This window comes from Phaethon aethereus (assembly GCF_964289735.1).
Source record: "Phaethon aethereus genome assembly, chromosome: 7".
In the NCBI taxonomy this organism is placed as follows: domain Eukaryota; kingdom Metazoa; phylum Chordata; class Aves; order Phaethontiformes; family Phaethontidae; genus Phaethon; species Phaethon aethereus.
In genome coordinates, this window is record NC_138583.1 from 2,482,437 (window position 1) to 2,503,618 (window position 21,182).

Here is a 21,182-nt window from a genome sequence, read left to right on the forward strand (position 1 = left end):
ATTTTGAGCCACTCCATTATTCCGCTTCAGAGAAAATGACTTGCCATCTATAGAAGCGTGTTCAAAGGAATTTAATTCACAAGACATTTCTATTATCCATGGGATGAAACACAGGTCTCTCGTGGTAATGTGGAGTATCTGATTTTAGCTAGAGGTGTGAGCTGCAGTCACGTGAGAAGCAAAGAACTAGGTGCTCTGAGCATGACGTTGGCTAGCTGAAATGCTGCTCCTTGCCCAACAAGTAAGCACTCACAAGCACTGCCATATTTAAAGAACACTGTTGTCTGCCGTCACCAAGCTTTCTGAAGGAGAGGAACACACACTGAATTTTCCCTAGGCCTCACTCCATTTTCTCTGTCATCTTCTGTAGCAGACATAAATGGACCTATCAGAACAGACATAATTAAAGTGGGTGAGAGAAATGGCAAATCTGACGTTGATATGCAGTCCAGAGGATATGAAAAGCTTGTGGATGAAATTAAAGCAGCTGGACGAAACCCGAGGTGCTTACTGAACGACTGCAAAGGAACACGACACTAGCAGAAACGTCAGCTGAAGACATGCCCGTTGTATCCCTCAAAAAGCCCAAACGCCTAAGCCAAGTAGATAGCGAAATTTTAAGCCTTTTCTCCTGCGGTATGCTTCTTTTATTGGGACCATTAACCAACAGGCATCTCAGGGCTATGCTGAGTAAGCCCTTTCAGTGGGAAAGAACTGAATTATATATTTCTTAATACTTAATATCCACTCTCTAGTGAAAATTACAGGCAGCTGGGGAGAATCTGTCATAACTTGTTCTCCAGAGTTGTTTAAATCGCTATTTATTTTATTGTGAAAAATCACTGTGATTTCAAAAATGGCCCAACTACCCACTTCCTCGACATTCCCCATCACCGAGTATTGCAATTGGTGGTTAAATGTTGTATTTTCACAGATTAATATTTACTATCACTCCAGTGCCAAAAAAAGAGTAGAAAGAGCCGCATAACGTCTGCAGTGACTAATGTAGTTAATGATATAGTCTTTCTATCTGTTAATGAATTATACAAAGTGTTCTAATTTTATAAATTAGTGCATTATTCAAAGTGGCTCAGAAACCTCTTAGGGCAAAAATACTTCAGCCTGAAAAGGTCTCCAAATTACTTGGTTTCCCTTTGCCTGTGGTTATATCTTTCATACAGTGCATGAAAATTCACAAATTCCTATTATTTTAATGTCCTGCATGACTTACTAGAGCCTTTATAAAAACAGGGAGATAGCATTCCTTAAAACTTTAGGAAGAAAACACAAGAAATTTGAAGATGGCAATGAAATAAATACATTTCTAGGTGAATCAGAAAAGGACAAATATGTAAAATTTATTTCTGAGACTTTTACTCTCTGCAAATATATTCAATAAAGGATGTGACAATTTTAAAACAAGCTAATGCAATCTCTCCTTGGAAAGGTTGTCCTTGAAAGCCTATCCTTAGAAGTCAAATTCTTACGCTATACTCACTTTGCTGGCCTCAGGGTGTTCGTGAAGGTAAAAGTCTTCCCAAGCTCATTGTGAGAATTCAAAACCTGGCCATGTTTTTTTATTTCTATGCTCATTCAAAAGCTTCATTCGCTGTGAAACATTTACACATCTGTCAGAGGCTTCTATGCACAAGGGCCAGAACCGCGCAAAACAAGTTTTAAAAGACTCCAACCTGTCAGAAAAAAGAGTTTTTCTGGAGCACGGAGACCGAGGAACATGGCTCTGGGCCGTTTGCCAAGACTGCGGCAGGATATGCCAGCTATTCCTCTGGGCTCCCGAGGAGTGAGGGTATGGTTACAGTACAATCTATTGCTGAGGCCCTGAACGCTGCTGAGACCTGCTGGGAGCTGGGAACAAGCTGCTCCAGCGTTTGCAGAAGGGGATTTTTGCAGGGACGGTGAAAGCGCGAGACGCTATCTGCTCTTACTGTTCTTGCCATGCCACGCGCCGCAGCAGTCACGCTCGCAGTCCCACAACACGTGTGGCACGCGGTTGGCACTCTTCATTCAAGCCAGGCTTGTTCCACCCTGTTTTCAAACCCCTTTCTGCAAGAGCCCGTCTGTATTTTGCTGGTGGCTCCTTTGGCTCCAGGACAATCCAAAACCAGGAGGATCTCAAACACAGCCTAAGTCCAATTTAAGATGAGATCTACACCATGTCACATAGAAACACATGGTACAGAACACGTGTTCGTCTTCTCCACTGAAGAAAACAGAAGCTGAAGAAGGCTACATGTTACTGGGTGAAGAAAAGTTTGCACAGTCCAGCATGCTGAGGTGAACTTGAAGGCTTAGCAACGCAGAAGTAAACTTTCCTATTACTGTCACTAAAAGATATATTCTTCTTCGCCTCTCCAGCCAACACCAACACCTGACACTTTTGGAAAGCTAGATATTAAGTGTGAAGCAAGCAGACTCCTCTATTATTCTTAGCCCTAGGAAATGGCGTCCCTGCGAATACCGACTATTGCCTGAACAACTTTAATTAACGTTTCTGACATTAGAATCTATCAGAGCTAACTTACGCGCGGCTCAAAACGGAGAGAGAAAAGGGGAGCATGTCCTAAATCTCCAAAAGCAAATCCGTCGATATTTTTCCCTAGCCCAGTGAAGACATGAGCCATTTAAAGACAACACACTTCTGTTTCAATGAGTGATTATATCATCAACCCTAATGTATTTTGGCTGCCGTGGAGAAGTAAAGGTATGACAACAGTCAGGACAGAACAGAGCCGCTGAAATCTGAGAACTGCCATTCATCGCTGACTGAAGTGACAGAAGAGTACAAAGATTGTTTTTAAACTATTTCCTATAGTATTCCCATATTGTCTAATTCATGGTTATATGCCCAATGACACAAAATATCGAAAATTGCCTTTGTCTTACAAAAAGAAGCTAAAAGTGAAAACCTGACTCCTGGAAGCTGATGATGTTGTGGTATATGAGCGCTATTAAAACATATTTTATCAATAAGATTTTAACTGGCTTCTAGTATGATAAAATACTTCACTTTTATTGCAAAGCATTAATGTTTCCAATTACGCGTCCCCTCATCACAACATTTTATACCTGCGAGGCCTGAATAATGACACCCTGTTACCAATTTTTTTGCCATTAAAGTTTTATGTAGTGATGTTAGTGGTATTAATTGTACCAGTATAAATTTTCTAAATTCTGCTTTCCCTTACAGCTACATCACCCAAATAAAATCATAGTGAAGCAATACAGCTCACTGAGACACACTGCCTCAACCTTTTGGAGAGGCACTTTATTCGTTTTAGACCCCGGATTTTGACAGATGCAGGTTCTGCGCTCAGTGTTTGGAGGCTCCGCTATGGTCTGTATCAGGGGCAGCTCTGAACCTAGCTTGAGCCTGCAAAGTGGGCAAATGCGCAAGCAAAGAAGTGCTGTACCTCTGCCTTCTCCAGAGGAAGGGCAAAATGTGGATTTGGGGGGCTGTCACTCAGGCAGTTGCGCTCCCCGTCAAAACACCCGCTTGCTCATTTTCAAGTCTTTTGACAAAAAAGTAGATAATGGCATAAAGGGAGCACTCCCTTTAGCTGAATCTAAACACAAAACCAGTGAATTAACTGATATTTGTAGAGTAAATAAATTTATTACCTTATGAGTTGATCTTTGTTTTGTTCCACAAGGGTGGGAGGAACATTAGAGACGATGACTTGCATATCCAACTGATTGACCACAGACACCTGGAAACAAGAGAGTGACATTCAGTTGGCAGTCCCATGCGTCACATCCTCCCTATACAAAAAGAACGGGATAATTACTTCCCTGCCTTCATAGCCATGCCCTGATGTATGGATTTATCTTCTTTTTAATTCCAAGTAAGAGAGCTGGGAAATCTTGCTTTGCTCGGCAGCCAAAACCAATAAACAGCAGGCAAAGATTTAACTAGAACCGTAATTGCAGGACTGCATCACCATTACACATTTTTAAGGGAGGGACTACGAAACCTGTTCTTCGTAGTTTAGACTTTACTTACAGATTCATGGATCTCCCACGTGCCATATTCAAAATCACTTAAGAGCAGAAAATCCAACCTTGGAAATATGCAGTTTGCACCAAAGTAAATGCAAATACCAGATTAATTCAACTAAATCAATGACACTTTGTTTGAAAATCACAAAGGAAATCGTTCATCTATTTTGAAGTCATCAGTGTTAAAGTTATTTTAATTTCCAATGTTTTTTGGCTTCTCCTTCTATATGGCATAACTGGTGCATAACCGTATGCATTTGACAATTGCACTTTTACTTAAAAGGACAGGACATGAAAAATGCCTCATTAATACACTCAATACTTGTGTGCTTTGTTTAGAAAAAAAAAAACCTACAAAAAACAAACCCCAGGATTCCAGAAAAGAACCACCTGACCTCAGAACAAATCTCTCACATTAGCATTTTCTACTACCACAGCAACACAACTCTTCTGTTTCTCAGCCACAGGTTGGGTGGTCAGTGTGCAGAAGGGACTACACGCATGCATCAGATTCAGCAGAACTGGCAAACTCTGTTTCGCATCTCCTGATCTAGTCTCTTCGAGCTATTTTTATCTCAAGAAAAGGCTGCCTTCCAGTAAAATGATTGCACGCTTTTTCCTCCCTTTTAAATATTTCTGCATTTTGTGATAGTTCTCTTGACCCGCACACCCAACCTCCCCTATAGGTTGTGAAAGGAACAGTTACTTCCCATGCTGGTGGAGAAAATAAAACATTTCTTAAAACGTGACTCTTGTCCATATAGGCATGACAGCAAATGTTCTACTCCAGACCTATACTCCCTATAGAGGGTTCTGGAGGTAAATTTGGAAAAGTAGGACAACGTTAAACCCAGGAAATTTAAAAATCAAAGTTAGCTGATTCAGTTCTAAAAGAAAAAAAACCAACCCCTGATTTTCAAAAGAGAAGTCTGAGCCCTGTAAGCACTTCAGCAGACAAGCCATAATATACTTTCACATCAAACGCTGATTCACCACCTTTGAAGCTTAATTCAACTTTAAATATTTAAATGTTCTTGAAATGTCATCAGCTGCACTGATCAGCACGTACAGACTTCTGTGTAAGAAAAACAGAATTATTATGAACTCACAATAAATTTTAGACTAAGATCATTGAAGGGAACTCTTAAGGCAATGAACAGTTTAATAGAATTAACTACACCAGCCAATTGAAGCAACCACTGTGCACCTACGTACCGAGTATTGCATAAATGCAACACTTAAAAAAAGGAATAGTTCTTTTGATATTCAAGGAATCACAGTTACGACTACTGTTCATATACAAAAGTATAAACAAACACACATTCATGACCAGCTATAATAAAACAAGGGTGTTGAGCAAAAATCAAGAAACAGTTAAGGTTTCCACAGTAACATTAACTTGCTTGCTATGCAAGGCTTTGTAAAGGCTTTCAGTTTTCAATTATTAAAAATAGCATTAAGTTGAGGAACTAAGTCCAATTTAACTACATCGTAAGAAAAGCTGTGGGGAGAAACTGTTCCCTTCCACTCGAGGAGAGACGGAAGCATGCTGGGAGCAGAGGTGGAAGGTGTGGGAAAGCAAAGGCACTTCCTGAGGCACCACTGTCACCGCTCTCTAGAAGCTTTTTGGGGTACAGTCACCAGGGATCATCTGACCCACCGTTCCCTAGAAAGCTTTTGCTACTTCCAGTCTACTGAGCAGAAATACAGCCAGGTCCTATGATGCTAAATAGCAGGCACCAGCCTAAATTACAGGGCGGGAAGTCAGCATGTTCAGAAGTCTCATGTCCGTAAGTATCTGAAGAATACGTTGCAGAGAACTAGGAAAGTTCCAGGTTGAGTTAAATAAGCAGCACAACAAACTGGAAGTTTTCAGCAGAGGCAGGGAAAACATATAATTGTTGATAACCACTAGCCCGTGAGCGATATCCCCTTGATCCCATGCTTCATTCACGAGGCACATTCCAATTTTTAAATCAAGCAAGGCAGAGCCCACACTCGGTCTCGATCATTATACGGCATCAATGGATTCCTGGGAGTAGCTTATGCTGGGAGCTGAATGAGGAAGGGGCCTTGGGACCCCCCAAGCCCCAACAAACATTTGATGGTATCATAGTGAATATTCACTATCCACACTTACTTAGTACCTTTTAAGTGCTTACTTGCAGCGAACATATTTTAAAATGTAATTTCTTATTTCTTTCTTTTGCCTCAGAGAGGCTAAAAAGGGAAATTCCCTCAGATGGAACCAAACTGCAGATCCACAGATGTCACATGGACTGTCCCCTACATCTTCCCCCACACCACGCTCTTTTGCACGCCAGTAATTAAATTCATTTCCCTTGTCTCTGTGCACATCTTGAGCTTGTACTGGAAGGAATTAACACCTCCCAATCTGAGCACCTGACGCCGCAGTGAGAGCAGGATCAATTCTGTTCAAATCATGAAGCCCAGGAACAGCTTAGTCTAGTTAGAAAGGATCTTCACGTACGGATCATGCTCAGTGCAAACCCAAACCTTCATGGTGGGATGGCGTCAGTCTGTAATTGTATCTACAGCCGCCCTAAGCTTTCACGCCTTGCTCAAAAACACTGTACCAGAATGCTCATCGCTCACTCAGACAACCTAAAGATGCCTCTATAAATTAATGAGACATACTTCACTTTCTAATTTTAATGTCGATACCTTCTGGCTATATTTTAATATACTATTACAGCATAAATTGCATGAGAATGCCCTATCAGTTTGGGAGGTCAAGCGTGAGGACATCATACATTATGTTTATTTGCCGAATTCCTGCATAACTCAATATACCAAGTATTATGGCTATCATCTGTATCATTTGACAGTGTTCCCATGAACTAGATAATGCACTTCATCCCCACGACATTATGCTAATATTAATCCAATCCATCAAGTTATATGGGCTTTAAAGAAATTTAGCTTTGATGGTTTCTGTGACTGGACTAAGTCAGCGTCCTTTACTCAGCACAAAAACATGAGTTCAAGGCCTAAAGCTGGTGCCATTTTTGACACGTTGCTTCCCCGAAAACTTAGTGTCTCAGCCCAAAACTATTCCTCGCGTCTCCCTTACAGACACGAGCAACTAAGCCATGGCAGCCTTGGCTCTCCCCAGTAAGTCAACTGACTTCTAGCTTCCAGAGACTGTTTGCTCAGCTATTTGCCTGCACTGCAAGCCAGACACACCAGATCTAACCCCGACCCAGAAGCTACGCACTCACGTTAATACAGAGTACAGCCCGAGTTAGCAACCTTTCAGTATTAATGGGGGTTTAACGCCATGCTAACCCCGCTTCACCGCTTTGGTACGGGAGCTGCACCTTCCTGGCTTAGCGAATAGGTGGAGACGACCTGTAAATGCTTGTGTCCGACCACGCAGATGTGACCTGCTTTATACTTGTAATGCACAAAACCAGCACTTTTTTTGCTGCCACCTGAGCCCAGAAGACCCAGAACATAAGTTAGGTCCACGTTTAATGAAAACGATTAGAATCTAAATTGAACCATTAACAACGGCTCATTGAATAAGTAAAATACTGACCATCATGTCTAGAGTGGCAACTGAGATCAGTATCTCTGCCATGAAACATGAACACGTTTCAGATGTTCATAAATGGTTTTGGTTAAATAAAAAAAAAAAAACAAAAAAAGGCAGCTTTATTTCAGTGACTTAAAAAGATTAAGTACACATAGTTTATGGCCTTCCTATAGGTCTGCCTGGAATTAAACTTTACGTAGTGTGTGAATTTCCTCAGGAGTTATTCCATAAAGATAATGCCTGGCTCATACTTACAAGTACTTCTGCTTTGCTGCTCAGTCCTTTTCCATAATTGTCAGTTGCAATGACCTGAAACTTGAAATAGGATCTTCTCATGTTTTTGAACAGCATAGCAGTTTTTATTAGCCCTGTGTAAGCTTCAATCACAAAACCTTCTTTACCATCCTTGATTGGTGGAATGATGAGTCTGTACTGCATGGCACTGTAATTCCCAGTGTCTTTATCATCAGCCTAATAGGAAAAAGAAAACAAGCAAAGGCAAATAAAGTAAATATGCATGCAAAGAATCATTAACCTTGTCCTTTATAAATAAAGTTGCATATTGGTCCAGCCCATTCTTCCGCTCTGACATTTAAAACATTAGATCCCGGAGAGCAGATATTGCTATTACTTTAAATGGTTCATTTAACTTTGCTGCATACAGTTTTGCTTTTCCAGCAATTTCTTTCTCCTGTGTTGGCACTACTGCTCCAGAAAAAAAAAGGGAAAAAGAAAAAAAGAGAAGAAAAATACAAATGGACTTTACAAGTCTGCAACAAACTGAACAGGTAAGAACAGCTTAATTCTGAGAAACCTCCACTGCTAAATTCTTGTTGACAAATATTAAATACCAAAGAAAAAAAACTCCAGCAACGCATTCACAAACTTACACAACAAGAATGTCCTCCTCCTTCTTAGCGACATTCTGCACCCTCATTGATTGAGCACGCCTATTTTTGGAGTAATTATTAATGAAAAAATGGGAAAAAAAAAAAAAAAAAAAAGGACTGAGTGGCATTCCTGCAATGCTGCACAACGGACCTGATGTCCAGAGGCCGGGTAGGACACATGGCTGCCCTGGCGTGCTCCCACTGCTGAACTGCCGCAGAAGCAGGACGCAGCCCTGCTGTCCGTCAGGCAGCCCCGGGAGCTGTTATTTCACCTCCCTGTGCCCGACAACCCCGCATGGCCCCGTTCCGGCCTCTCCAGACCTACTCCTTCGTACAAACCATGCTCCTGTTCAAAAGGCAGTGCCCGCAGTCAGGCGGGAGTGTTTCTGAGGACCTTTAGAATGCTTTCACGTGCTGCGTCTAGGAAGGGGTCAGCAAGATGGTAGCTAATTACCACCTGTACGTTTGCCCACTCATTAGGCTTGGGCACTGCCTCAGCATCTGGGACACTTCGGCATCTATTAGCAGGCTTTTATCGAAATATTGGCACAACTTCTTAAGCCTGTGGCTTCACCTCATGTTGGAGAAAAAACACCCTTAACTTCAAAAAGGTGCAGGTCTGTGTAAAATCCATACTTTGCTATGACTTAAAACCAGTAAGGGTAACCACACTCTGGTCACGGTTTAATGGCAGTGTGAAGGCTTGTTTAGCATGATATGCCACTGCCATCTAAAAAAGCATTATCAGTGCAAGGTCGTTAAGCCTTCAATAGACGGCTGTTAATCATCATTAATTGTTTCCTCACCAGCAGTGAACGAGTTCTGTAAGGTGGAAACTTTTACTAACTCCTGTTTTGTCTTCATTTCCTGATAATTTTCAGGGAATACCAGTGAGGAGACACAGCAAGCGAGTCCACGCAGCACAGGGATTGCACTGGGCACCATCAAGAGATACCCGTGCCAGACAAATGATCCAGGTACTCAAAACTGGACATTCCTTCCATGCTACTCCGGCTGCTATAAGACCAGATGGAACAGATAGAACTATACAGCGCTTAAGAAATAATATCTGGGCCGGGTTAGCTAGAGGTAGCAAATGAGTTTCACATAGCACACCAATGTGCCCAAAAGATGAGCTCCCTCAATGACCCTGGCTGACACTCATCATGGAGATGGAATTGTTTAAAATGGTCCTTTGTAAATGTTTTGTTTTCCTCTAAATTGACAAAGCTTTATCTGGCTTGGCTGCGAAAAGCGTAAATAGAAAATGTGTTAAAGTGCTTTTGTTCTCTAGTTCTGTAGCTTTTTGTAAGGCTTTTAAAATCAAGATTACTGCCTCTTGGGTGATCTCAAACCCCTTTATTAGCATTTTTAGGAAAGATGGGGCACGTTAAAAGCTTTCTGGAATTCACCCCTTTCCATCCATCAGTAAAGGTAAAGCTATCGGTGAGCTTTTCCAGAGCACTCCTGCTACCCAACTGGCGTGGGTAACTACAGCCCCAAAACATCACGGAGCCAGCAGACAGGAGCTTGACAGGTGGATTTTCAGGACTAGGCTCATTTTTGACTTTCCTTTTGACAAGTAAATTGCTGAAGGAACAAATAAATCTGAAGGCATGCTACACGGCACAGGGAAGCGGCTGTACCTAAAAATCAGGTTGATACGCAAGTGCCAGCAGTCATCGCTATTTGAGAGACAAATGTCAGTGCTCAGCACCGCGCTCAAGTCAGCCCTTTTAAGAAGTGCATAAATGCCTGAATTACGGAACAGGTTACATTCATTGCTCCAGCAACCGCAGCGACTTCAGTGACCTTACCGGACTCTTACTCCCACCGCGGTTTCATCTGAGGTATTCTCAAATTAGTGCGTTGTGGTGGGTTGATCTTGGCCAGCCGCCCGAGGCCCACCCAGCTGCTCTCACCCCCCTCCTCAACACGGCAGGGGAGAAAATAAGACAAAAAAGCTCACAGCTTGAGGTGAGACAGGGAGCTTACTTATCAATCGCTGTCACAGGCAAAACAAGTGATTTTTTTGTTTTTGAGGAAAAAAACTTGAGGAAAATTGATTTCATTTACTGCCATATGAAACAGATTTGGATGATAAGAAACAAAGACAAAAATTAAAACATCGCCTCAGCTGCGCCTGGCCATGGGGCTGTTGGAACCACTTGTGCCCGGCCCACCCAGGACAGCACCAGCCTCACCTCAGAGACCCCTCAGCCCCTGCCTGGGCACATCTGAAAATCAAGTATTTCACTTCAAGTACCTGTTCTTAACCAAATGCAAAGGAAATCTTAAAATTACAACTAAACGATTCCACCTGATTACTATTACTACTGAAATTACTCTCACTAAAGAAACATTTAAAGCTGGCATGATAACAGAAATAAAACATCCTTGAAAATATGCAAACTGTAGGTTAGAGCAGCATTCAAAGTAGCTTCTCTCGGTGCTTTTCAGATGAATTTTGCCTATGTGTTCTAGGAGAGCTTTACATCCTCCATGTACTCAAAAAAGAGATCAGGAAGCCTCTGCCTGTAGTAGCAGGGGATAACATCTGGTGCCACCCATCCAGAAGACCACCTACACATTGCTCGAGAGACTAAAAGGAAACCTCTTCGGAAATGATTTCATGGTGATGCAGAGCAGGTAACTTTTAAAAATAATCGCTGCTTTGCCTCATACCTCACAAATCACTGTGTACGTGCATCTAAGAGCAGGCAAGTGCAGGCTGTACAACATAGCCCAGTTTAAAGCCATGAACAACATACAAGAGATCTATGTCGGCAAAAGCCACTGGCTTATCCAGACTCAGCTTTGCACGTTGGTAAATGGAGCTGGGGGAAAAACCCCACGCCCCGTAACCCCAACACAGCATGTGTTTTGGCACAAGGCACGTAGGCACAGGTAGCAGAGCACTATCTGATCTGGCTCCTTTGGGGTCTTCACCGTAGCGAGGATTTACAGCGACTGCCCGGCTAACTGCCAAAGGTTCCCTGGAGGTGCCCTGCGAGACGAGCACTGCAGCCGTTCGATAAAAAGCCAATTTCTTTGTTAAAATGGATTCATTAGACTTGTTCAGCTGGGCCATAAGCCTATCATTTTTTTAATATTAAGAAATTTTATTTCAATAGAAAGATACGACTTTTAATAGTAAGTTTATTTCAGTAACAACAGACATCAATCTCACCTTCAGTATTTCACACTTGTATCTGTGTGCAACTAAGGACAAACAAAATTTGGATCCAAATTTGGGTATCAATATTGCAGGCACAGACATTAAACAGAGTCAGCCTTTCTGAACAATCGTCGCCCTAGTGTAGTTGCTTAGACGTAACGGTACAATAAGTCTTGACGTTGAGTTTAATGCAAGAAACTCCAGTGGAAGAGGCATTTTGAAATTTTAAGCATGCAGCCTCTAAAATCCTGCCATTCAGATGCCCAAAGCTAGTTAATTTTCAGAACTTTTGAGAACTCGGTGGCACTCCAGAGAAATCAGTGGCCTCGATATCATTACAGTTCAGGCTATTTCCATCCCAGAAACCATCTACACGCGGATGAGCAAAGCCAGGTGCAAAACAGCCTGAGGAACTCGGAAAAATCATCAGATTTCAATTCAAGTATTTTACCTTTGTCGTCTCTATTTCCCCCCTTTTCACCACTATTTATGCTTTGATCAAACCTAACGACACAGTGCAACGTTCAGCTTTGCAGGACCGCCAGAGAGAGCTTGTGAGCTGCTGACATTAATGTAGCAACTTCTTTAATACAGAGTAAGGATGTTTGCTATTTTTTGTAATTTGTCCTGAAGGTAAATATTTTTGACACTTCATTAGGGAGAGATATATGACATCTCAAGAGTTGCGTTATGACTGTCAAAGAAGAGAAAGAGCTATACTTAATCTTAATATTACAGCAGTATATCTTCCTTTTGTCATGTGCAAGAAATACAGATGTCTCCTAAATTTTGCTATGATTGAGTACTGATGAATATGTAGGATTTAGGCATTGCCAGGCCAAATTCACCCCCCTGCAGCTGAGCGTAAGCGCGCCCACACGAATGGAGTTTCGTTGGCATCACCGGGCGCTGCCTCCAGCCCTCACCCATCCTCTCGCCCGGTGGAAGAGGTGCAGCTGCTGGGGTGCTCCCTAACCCCACCACAAAAGCACATTACACCAGCCAGGTATCAGCTGAAACATGCTGCTCGAGGCCCTAACATTGAGGATATTTACCACAAAGTCATTCCCAGTTACTTTTTATAACTTTATTGGCCGCTATCTCTCTTGGAGCAAAAAGACCAGTACGCCACGCGTTCTTGGTGACTACATCTCCTGTACACGGACTGCCAGCACGACTCGCAGCAAGTCATTGGAAACGTTAAAATTCCTGGCACTGCAGAGGCAGCAGAGACGGATGCTGTCGGCGCCGGGTTCGCTCTCCGATAAGCGATGTCTAATTCAGCCCAGCACTGCGGCAGCAGCAACGGGATCAAGGGTACAGCTGCTTTGCTGCCGACAAAAAGTGCTTTTAACACATCGGTTGCCTTAAAACAGAAAGGGAGCAGCAGGGTACTTTGGTTTTCAGCTTTAGGAGGACTGAGAGGGAATAGAGAGTTATCTCCACTATGGAAATATATAGGACTTACTAGAGCTGAGTCAGGCTGCATGTCTGGAAGGCAAGAGATGAAAATATATGAGCTGAAAACTAGGAGTGACAGAGATCCCTTGAGTGGTGCCTCTGTAGCCAGTTACGGTTTGTCCTAGCGTACGCATTTTTTCTGGTGTAACTAACACAAGACGTGGGTCGCATTTGAGCGCTTCACCCAGCAGTTGTCCCTGGAGGCCATCCAACTATCCCACAGCTAACAATTTGGTGGAAAGAGGTCTGTACAGGACGGTAACTTTGAGGAGCAGACGCCAGGAGAGGCAAAGCTGCAGAACTCTGAGGCAGTTCTGTGGCAACAGGAAGCTGATGAGCTTGAGTTCAAAAGTGCTAGAGGTGGGTAACGGCGTAAAAGAGCACAGTAGTGAAGAAATATGGCGGGAGGGGTAGAGAAAAAAAAAAAAAGAGGAAAACTGCAATAGCTACAACAAACTTCCTGGCTTAAGTGTCGGTAAATCACAAAGTAAAACTGCCTCTAAAACAGTAGAATGGCAGATGTGGCTTCAGAACTGAAAATATTCAACAATCTGTAAATTCCTACCGGCAAAAATGGTCTTGTTCTCAAAGCTATTTTATGTGCCAGCAACTGATTGGAAACAGTTGAACCTGCCATCTGCTTAGTGGTACTAAGCTAGGAAGAAGAAAAAAACCCAACAGCCCAGTCCCATTTATTTTACATGCCCTGGTAGCAACCTCAGGCTCATGATTAAGGGTGACCCTGCTAGGGAGACTGGAAAACATTTAAAATCAACAATTGCATTTAACTAGTTTGAATTTAGCTCACGCCGAGAATGATAAAAACTGTAATCGTCTGATGATTATGCAATAGCTTCAGGGGCTACGGTTAATGAAGATTTCGATGTTCATCCCAAACAAGCCACCAAACATGTGAGCCCACCGGCAAGTTTGGTGACAGTACCAGTGTTATCGCCACATGGCATTGCTTTTACAAGTCTCTCCGGGTGAGGGCATAAGTGCCCCGCCGCAACGCTGTGGCTGTGCAGCCACGTAGTTGCGCCTCACACTGCGATATTCCCTGCGGAAATGTGCAGATTTGAGAAATGTCAAATAATCACCTTTCATAAGGGCTGCATGGAGCCAAAGATTAATTAACACAGGTTTTAAATGCTTCGTTTGTTAGGTACGACAACGAAGGGGAAAAGAAGGGACTCTGCTAGGCATATTGCTGATCATTGCCCACCCACACCGAGTAAACCCCAGCTCCATGGAAACTTCTAAGAAATACAGGTAGTAAGAAAAAAAAGTGAATGAGAACTGTTCAATTTTTCCTCCAATGGTGTCAAAAAACCTGAGCTCTGGAAACACGGATCAATTTTGATAGGCTGTCTCATGGGAAAAAATGTTGAATAAGAGGTGTTTCCAAACTTGTATTTTGAAAAAAAATTAGGAACGTTGTTTTTCTAGCATTTTCCTGCTATGCCAATAGTGGTTAGCGCTCGATACAGCAGTTTACATGTATGGGCTGCGAGGGAATGCAGACCACGCTGCTGATCCTCCACGGGATGGGCATGATCCGGCACTGCGAATGCTCCAGGGGAACGCAGGAGGTATGCCTGCAGGAGGTACTTTGGAAGGCTTGTGCAGGACTCACAGAAACAACATAGTAATTGGCATAAACTAATACTACATTTGAAAAAAATCACAAAGGGTAGTAGTTTTCCTGAACGCTGCCAAAGGAAAACAACAGTACTGTTTTTAATAGTGAAAAGTAAAAAACTTAGCAAGCCAGCGTATGATTCTAGAGTTACGTTCTTTGAAAGACATTATCTGTGTGGTTGGAGTCACTGTAGTATCATTCGTAGCAAGGCAAGCAGCTTCCTGTCAGAGGCCAGATGTTACAGCAGATGTGCATGTTTGAGGGTGTGCTGCTGTCACTGCAGATAGGCTTCAAAGTAGATTTTTACTTCTGCCAAGTATGTTTTCTCCCTCTGGATTACTCTCTGTGATTCATCAATCACATTTTAACTAATAAAAGGTTGTGAATGGCAAAGCAGTTCATTTTTACAAGGAAGACGCTCTCCTGTGTACATGCAAAAGCAAAATTAGGGAAGGGGAAACTTTGTGTTTCACAGCAGAAAGCTGCCTCAAGGTGCCGAGGGTTGAATCTCACTCTTACAGAACTTGCCACTGTGAAGATCTACCTGTCACCCCAAGGAAGAAGGAAATACCAAGAGAAACCTAGCAGTTTAGGCGTGAATAGAAAATAACTGGAGATTTAACATGGATAAATGCATCTGGGCAAAAAAGTAACCCCAGTATTGTCTCTATATGTAACACATAATCATACCCAGGAATTTTAAACCTTTATTCTACCAGTCGCTTTAGTTCAGCATGCAACTGCTAAAGAGAGACTGCTTTCAAGGATTATGGCTAAGTAAAGAGTAATCCCTGTTGCCCTGTGTGTCATTAGGGTAAAGACCTGCAGCAGAAAATGGCTTTATTTTGCTGCTCTGTATATTAAGATATTCCAACAGTAACAAAGGATGAGGTTCCATTATGAAGCCTATCAGGAAGGAGCACAAAACACAGACAAGGTCTGAAGTGAAAATGTGATCAACCATATTGTAAGAATCAAGTTTCCTTCAGGTTGTAACTGCATTTCAGACTCCACTGGCTCCTATTAGCATCGTCAAACCCCTGCGCTGGCTTCATATTAGAGCCACTTCTATCAAATACAGGTCAGCCACTTCCAGAGACTTTGATTCACTGGCATTGATTTTGGGAAGCTTCCTTTTCTGCAAACATTTTCAGTTAGAAACCCCCCCTTTATAAACTTAGGAGTAATTCAGAAAAAAGCCTCTCGCTTTCTTTACTAGAATTAGCATCTCTGGTATTTCCTCATTTAAATGCACTTTAACAAATAAAACTAGAGTGATTAATGCTGTAACAGAAAATGTTCAAAAAGAAAGGGCTAATAACACACCATTATAGTGAAAAGTCAATTCCCGCTAGTAATTTCCCTAAGGATTGTGTTGATTTTGGTTTTGCTTTTATACAGCAGATTCAAAATACTGTGTATGTGGCTAAAGAAAGTCTGGTTCTAATTCCGAGGGGAAAAGCAGGAGTTATATGAAAATACCAGTGGCAAAGCAAAATAACTAAGTCTAATATAATGAAATGCAAAGCAAATCTCAAACCGCAAAATTAATAAATTAGTAGTTGTATTACATCTGTTTTTAATTAACATATTCATAAGAAAAAGCACGAAAAGGCCCTTAATCATGGAAATGGGCTCTTATATACGTTGAAAATTCTGGGGAAAAAAGGAGAATTGCAGAAAAGGGAAGAGAACATACAACGCCAGTCCCCATGAGGACTGCCCGACACCTGGAACCTTTTCTTGAGCACCACCAGAACCGTAACTAAAGCGATTATCCAGCCTGCTGTTCCAGCCGTCCCACCGCCACGGGTGCAGCACAAGGGCTGCAGAGTGAAAGGGAAACCCAAATACCAGCAACCGAGAGGTCCTGCAGCTGTCCTACCACCATGGCTTCCGACCACCCTCTGGTCTTGCACCAAACCACCAACCTGGACTCGAAAGATCTCATCTGTGCGTTGTTTATCTTTGCAGGCTTTGGGGGAAATGGGTAGGCTTAAGAAGACGGCTGTATGAAATTGCCTGTAGATTTGAGACGTGATAATCAGCCTCAGCTATCATTTCAAGAGAAATGATATTTAACACAGCTCCACGTTTCCTGCTGAGCTATTAGCTATATAAACATGGTCTTTAAGATGCAAGGACTAAAGCCTTGGTTAAAAGGTTCCATTTGAATAAATATATTCCTTTTATTTTTTGCTTAGAGACATTAGTACTTATCAGCTTTCAGAGGACACTAGCCTTAGAACAGTCATATTCGTACAGAATAATTCATATAGCGTATCATTAACCAACTTAATTCTAATTAAAAGTGACTTTTTAATAATGAGCTGTGGCATTCTTCTGAGCTCAAGCTTCCTTTTTATCTACTTACAGTAGATCTTTCTAAAAGTCTAGAGCGAGACAACACATTACCCTATTCTAAAAGGATTTTATATTCTAATGAATATACTTAAAAGAGCGGTTGCTGCTGCCAGCAAAACTGCTGCACCTTACAGAGCTCGGAGAAGCAATCTACAGTATTTGCCTTAGTCATATATGTAACTGTTTTGATGACGAGAGAAGTGTTTATCCAGTATTTTATTGGCCTATTTGACTCTAAATTCAGTTTGTGCATAAGATTATGTACTCAGTACAAGTTTTCTTCTCTCCCTGCCTTTTTTTTGGTGTGCTTGGCCCATGGCAGTTAGATTATTTCTTGCTCCCAGTGCTACTCACTAGGCTGCGTGGCATAACTAGTGCCAAGACTGGGGTGCCTTACAAAATATTTTTCAAGAGGGGAAGAGCTGTGCCTTGCAGGGAGGGGTGAAACTTTGTTCAAGCCACTGAGTACAGAATGATTTAAGAAACTGAAGTTAAACATACAAACGTTAAGCAGTATATTTGTGATTAATTTCTGCAAAACCAATTTACATTAAATTGCCATGTTAAAACTTAATGACTACAGCAAATCATTAAGTACTGTTAAAGAGGAACTAATTGTGTTTTGTTGTTGGGTTTTTTTTATTTGAAAGCTGTAGGTTTTGCGTAGGGCAATAAAGCTTGTCGCCTTACTTTTATATAAATTACACTCATCAAAAATGAGTCGTTCTTATGTGCCAGTAACATTGTACGAAGAAAGAGAATAGGTGGTTGAGAACCTCAACTTATTAAATGCCAAAATGAGACAGACCCGGAGACCTGCCTACAGCTTAGGGGCGAGTCAGCAGGACACCGACTGCCCAGGGCAAAGCCCGAGCAGAACCCGCCCTGCACTCACCTCCACAGGCCCTTCGGCCGGGCGATGCCGCTGCGCGTCTCGGTGGGATAAGGCTCGCCCGGCGGCGAGGGTCTGGGCATAACCGCAGCTGGCAGTGCCACCCTGCCACATCAGCGCCTCTGGGTATTAACACGCTGCCGTTCTGACACGTCAGACTATTTTTCCTCTTGAACGACTGCAAAACTAGATACATTTTTAAAAACTTAAAATATTGTTAACCTCTTGCTTAGCGTGACCCGTACACTCTCTAAAATACAGACACAGTGCATTTCAATCCAGATTATAAAATAATCTGTGAACTTGCTTAGTATCTATGCTGGTAAACACCTGTAATTTAGTACTTCCTAGCGAACATGTCTCAGCTCATCTTTTCCATTTCCTATTTCATAAAAAGGAAAAATTCTGTTAGCTTCGACTGCCACTAAACGATAACTGCTGGGAAGTGCCTGCCACTGTGATTATTATGCTTAACTGATTTAATTACAGCAACGGCAAATAACAGCAAGCATACCCCGTAAACCACACCTAAGTGCAGGAGCCATATCAATACCTAAATACCAGCCATTCCGGTTACTGACACTAACCCACCCACCCATTGATCTTTTCCCACGGTTTTCCACCAGACAGCAACGGGACAAAGCAAACCTGTTGCACAGGCCTGCTCCAACCTCTGGGCAGACCACAGGAGCTGGGTTGAAGCACCATGTTAGGGCTCCGTGAAGACCGGCCCACTAGTAAAGCTGCCCCAGAGCTCGGGCGGACCGAGCTCTCCATCGGGGCAGCCACGCTAGCGCGATCTCCCTCCCGGCCCCTGGTGCTCCGCTCAGGAACCTGTCACAAATGGCAGCAAGCCGAAACGGAAGATGCCTGAACATAATGAAGAACTGTGTGGCGTCCATTTAAACCCTCTGCTAAAGCCACAAACAGCTTTGACCTGGAGCTTTTAGGAGAAAGGAGAAGTTTCAAGATGAGTCTTGGTTTTCTGTCACAATACTTTCCTCAAAAATAGATGCATGGATGAATGGTAACAGAAACCCAACCACTATCTGGCACTTGGGCTTAACATGAAATTCCAGACCCTCATCTTTCGATCTAAAGGCGATGTAAAGTAGACACAATTACCCCGATGATGAGTTGTTACCTCAAGTACTATGTAGTTAACCTCCCCACCCCTTGCTTTCATACACCATCAACGACCAGCTTCTTGCAATAAAACTGACCCTTCTTTTCAACCAACGCCATCTCCTTCTGCCACTCCAGAAAAAGGCATTTCTTGCTGTCGGAGCCAGTGTTGGTGTTTCCAAAATTAGGGCTTCCAGAAGCAGCATCCTGCACCAGCCTGCCAGAAGGGCCTCGTCAGGGAATTTTTATTATACCCATTGAGGCAAATTAAACACACATTTGTGCTTAAAATGTAAAAATGTAATGAATGAATGTGATTTATTTTCTCTGACAGTCTGCTAAAATATGGTTAACTAGTAAATTATACTATAAAAGTTGTGTTATACAAAACTTTTTGCTACTATAGGGAGGCAATCAAATAAGAGTGCCAAATGGTTGCCTGCCCTTCATGCTTCCATCACTTGGGCAATTAGGTCATCTCAAAAAGGAGAACTTTGCTGTATTTTATCACTTTCACATAAGAAAGTAAATGTAGGTGCTCACAACGCCAATTATCTTCATTCATGACTTAAATATCCCTTTCCATGATCTATACCATCTTTATGGTACGTAACAGTTACACAAGTGATGAGAGAGTCTTGTGAAACGTATCACCATTACCTTCAGTTGCGTTTTTATGATAGAAAAGCCGAAGATGGATCCTATCTCAGCTCTGATCGAGTGCTGTTGTTTTCCTTCTGATTCTCTCTTCGCTGAATTGGGTTGTCCTCATTGCTCTTCTAATACACCCTACTGTTTTACACGCTTCAGTTCCTCCTCTCCCCTCTGCAATTTCTTAAGCACCCCACCTCACTTAGAGAACCAAACCTCAACAACCGCCTCTACGTATTGACAGGGACAGTAAATGCCTGGTACAAAACAACGATATGACTTACACTAGCCCCGTCCGCAGGCACAGGACCTGGCATAGGTCATTAGGAGCATGGATATTCGCGTGAAGGGATACAAAAATAAGGGCCTTGGAGAGTGAAGGGTAGGAGCTGGTATTAAACATACACACAAACACACAATGACTGACAAAGAAAAGGTGGGCTGGGAATTTTCAACTGACTTGACTATTCAAATCATCTACTACTAATAGAAGTCTTTGACTTCCAAGTTTTTAGGAAAAATCTGTCACACATAGATAAAAATCAAGTGGAAAAACCAAAGCAGCTAGGTCTTGGTCAACAAAGTCCCTGCTGTATCTCTAGAATGCCTAATTTTGTTTAATACAAGGAAAACACTGGCTCAATTCAGAGCCCATTCTTTTTTTGGTAACAACACTCTTACAATTTAAAATAAACACCTTCCCTTTCCCTCAGGATAATGGAATGTACATAAAAAAACAATTTAAAAGATAATGACACTTCTACACATTTAGTACCTATTTATTGCTGGTATCTCCTTGAAGTACAGGGGAAAAATTGGCAAGTTTGGGTCCTAGTGTGCAGGAAGTGTTGCATACTTTTCTACAACGGTGACTAGATGGCATTGCTGTGACAAACAATATGACACTATTCATAATTATATAATGCCCGTTCACTATGAGTCCCCCCCCCCCAATTATTTCAGCCACCTATAATATGCAGTTTTAGATCATTCAGCTGTAAAAATTTTTTCTGCTAGTCAATACCATGTTCAAGGATCACCAAAGTTGTTGTCAGTGACAGGGAGAATGAGAATATCCTGAGAATATCAGTTTCTTTTCAAAATTACTCAGACGCCATTAAAAAATTTACCAACTATTAATGAATGCAGAAGATGAAAGCAGATACATTTAAAACTCCTACCAAGGAGTTTTTTATTAGAATAAACATTTGAGTAATAATAAAAATATATATTCTAATAATTTTATTAGAATAAAAATTTGAACAGTTTCTCCAGTGCAAGCTATGTGTGTACTTATTAATGTTCTTAAAAATTTCAACTTGGAAAACTACTTATTTAGTTCTACTCACTTGAACTCTTTAAGAAAATACATTAATTTGATTAATTCTTCTTAATGCTAATTG

The 21,182-nt window shown here is 42.0% G+C and overlaps 1 protein-coding gene across 4 annotated transcripts in view; it reads right to left on the reverse strand.

The window, feature by feature from the left end:
- The window catches only part of PCDH15 (protocadherin related 15), a gene marked incomplete at its 3' end in the record, with an annotated part of 380,126 nt that overhangs the window by 40,833 nt on the left and 318,111 nt on the right, over positions 1-21,182 (reverse strand). For all 4 annotated transcript variants that reach the window (XM_082002568.1, XM_082002565.1, XM_082002567.1 and 1 more), the window contains 2 exons: positions 7,832-8,047; positions 3,640-3,728 (listed from right to left, as the gene is read on the reverse strand). In XM_082002568.1, the coding sequence (XP_081858694.1) occupies positions 3,640-3,728; positions 7,832-8,047 (305 nt within the window). The remainder of the gene's footprint in view (positions 1-3,639; positions 3,729-7,831; positions 8,048-21,182) is intronic.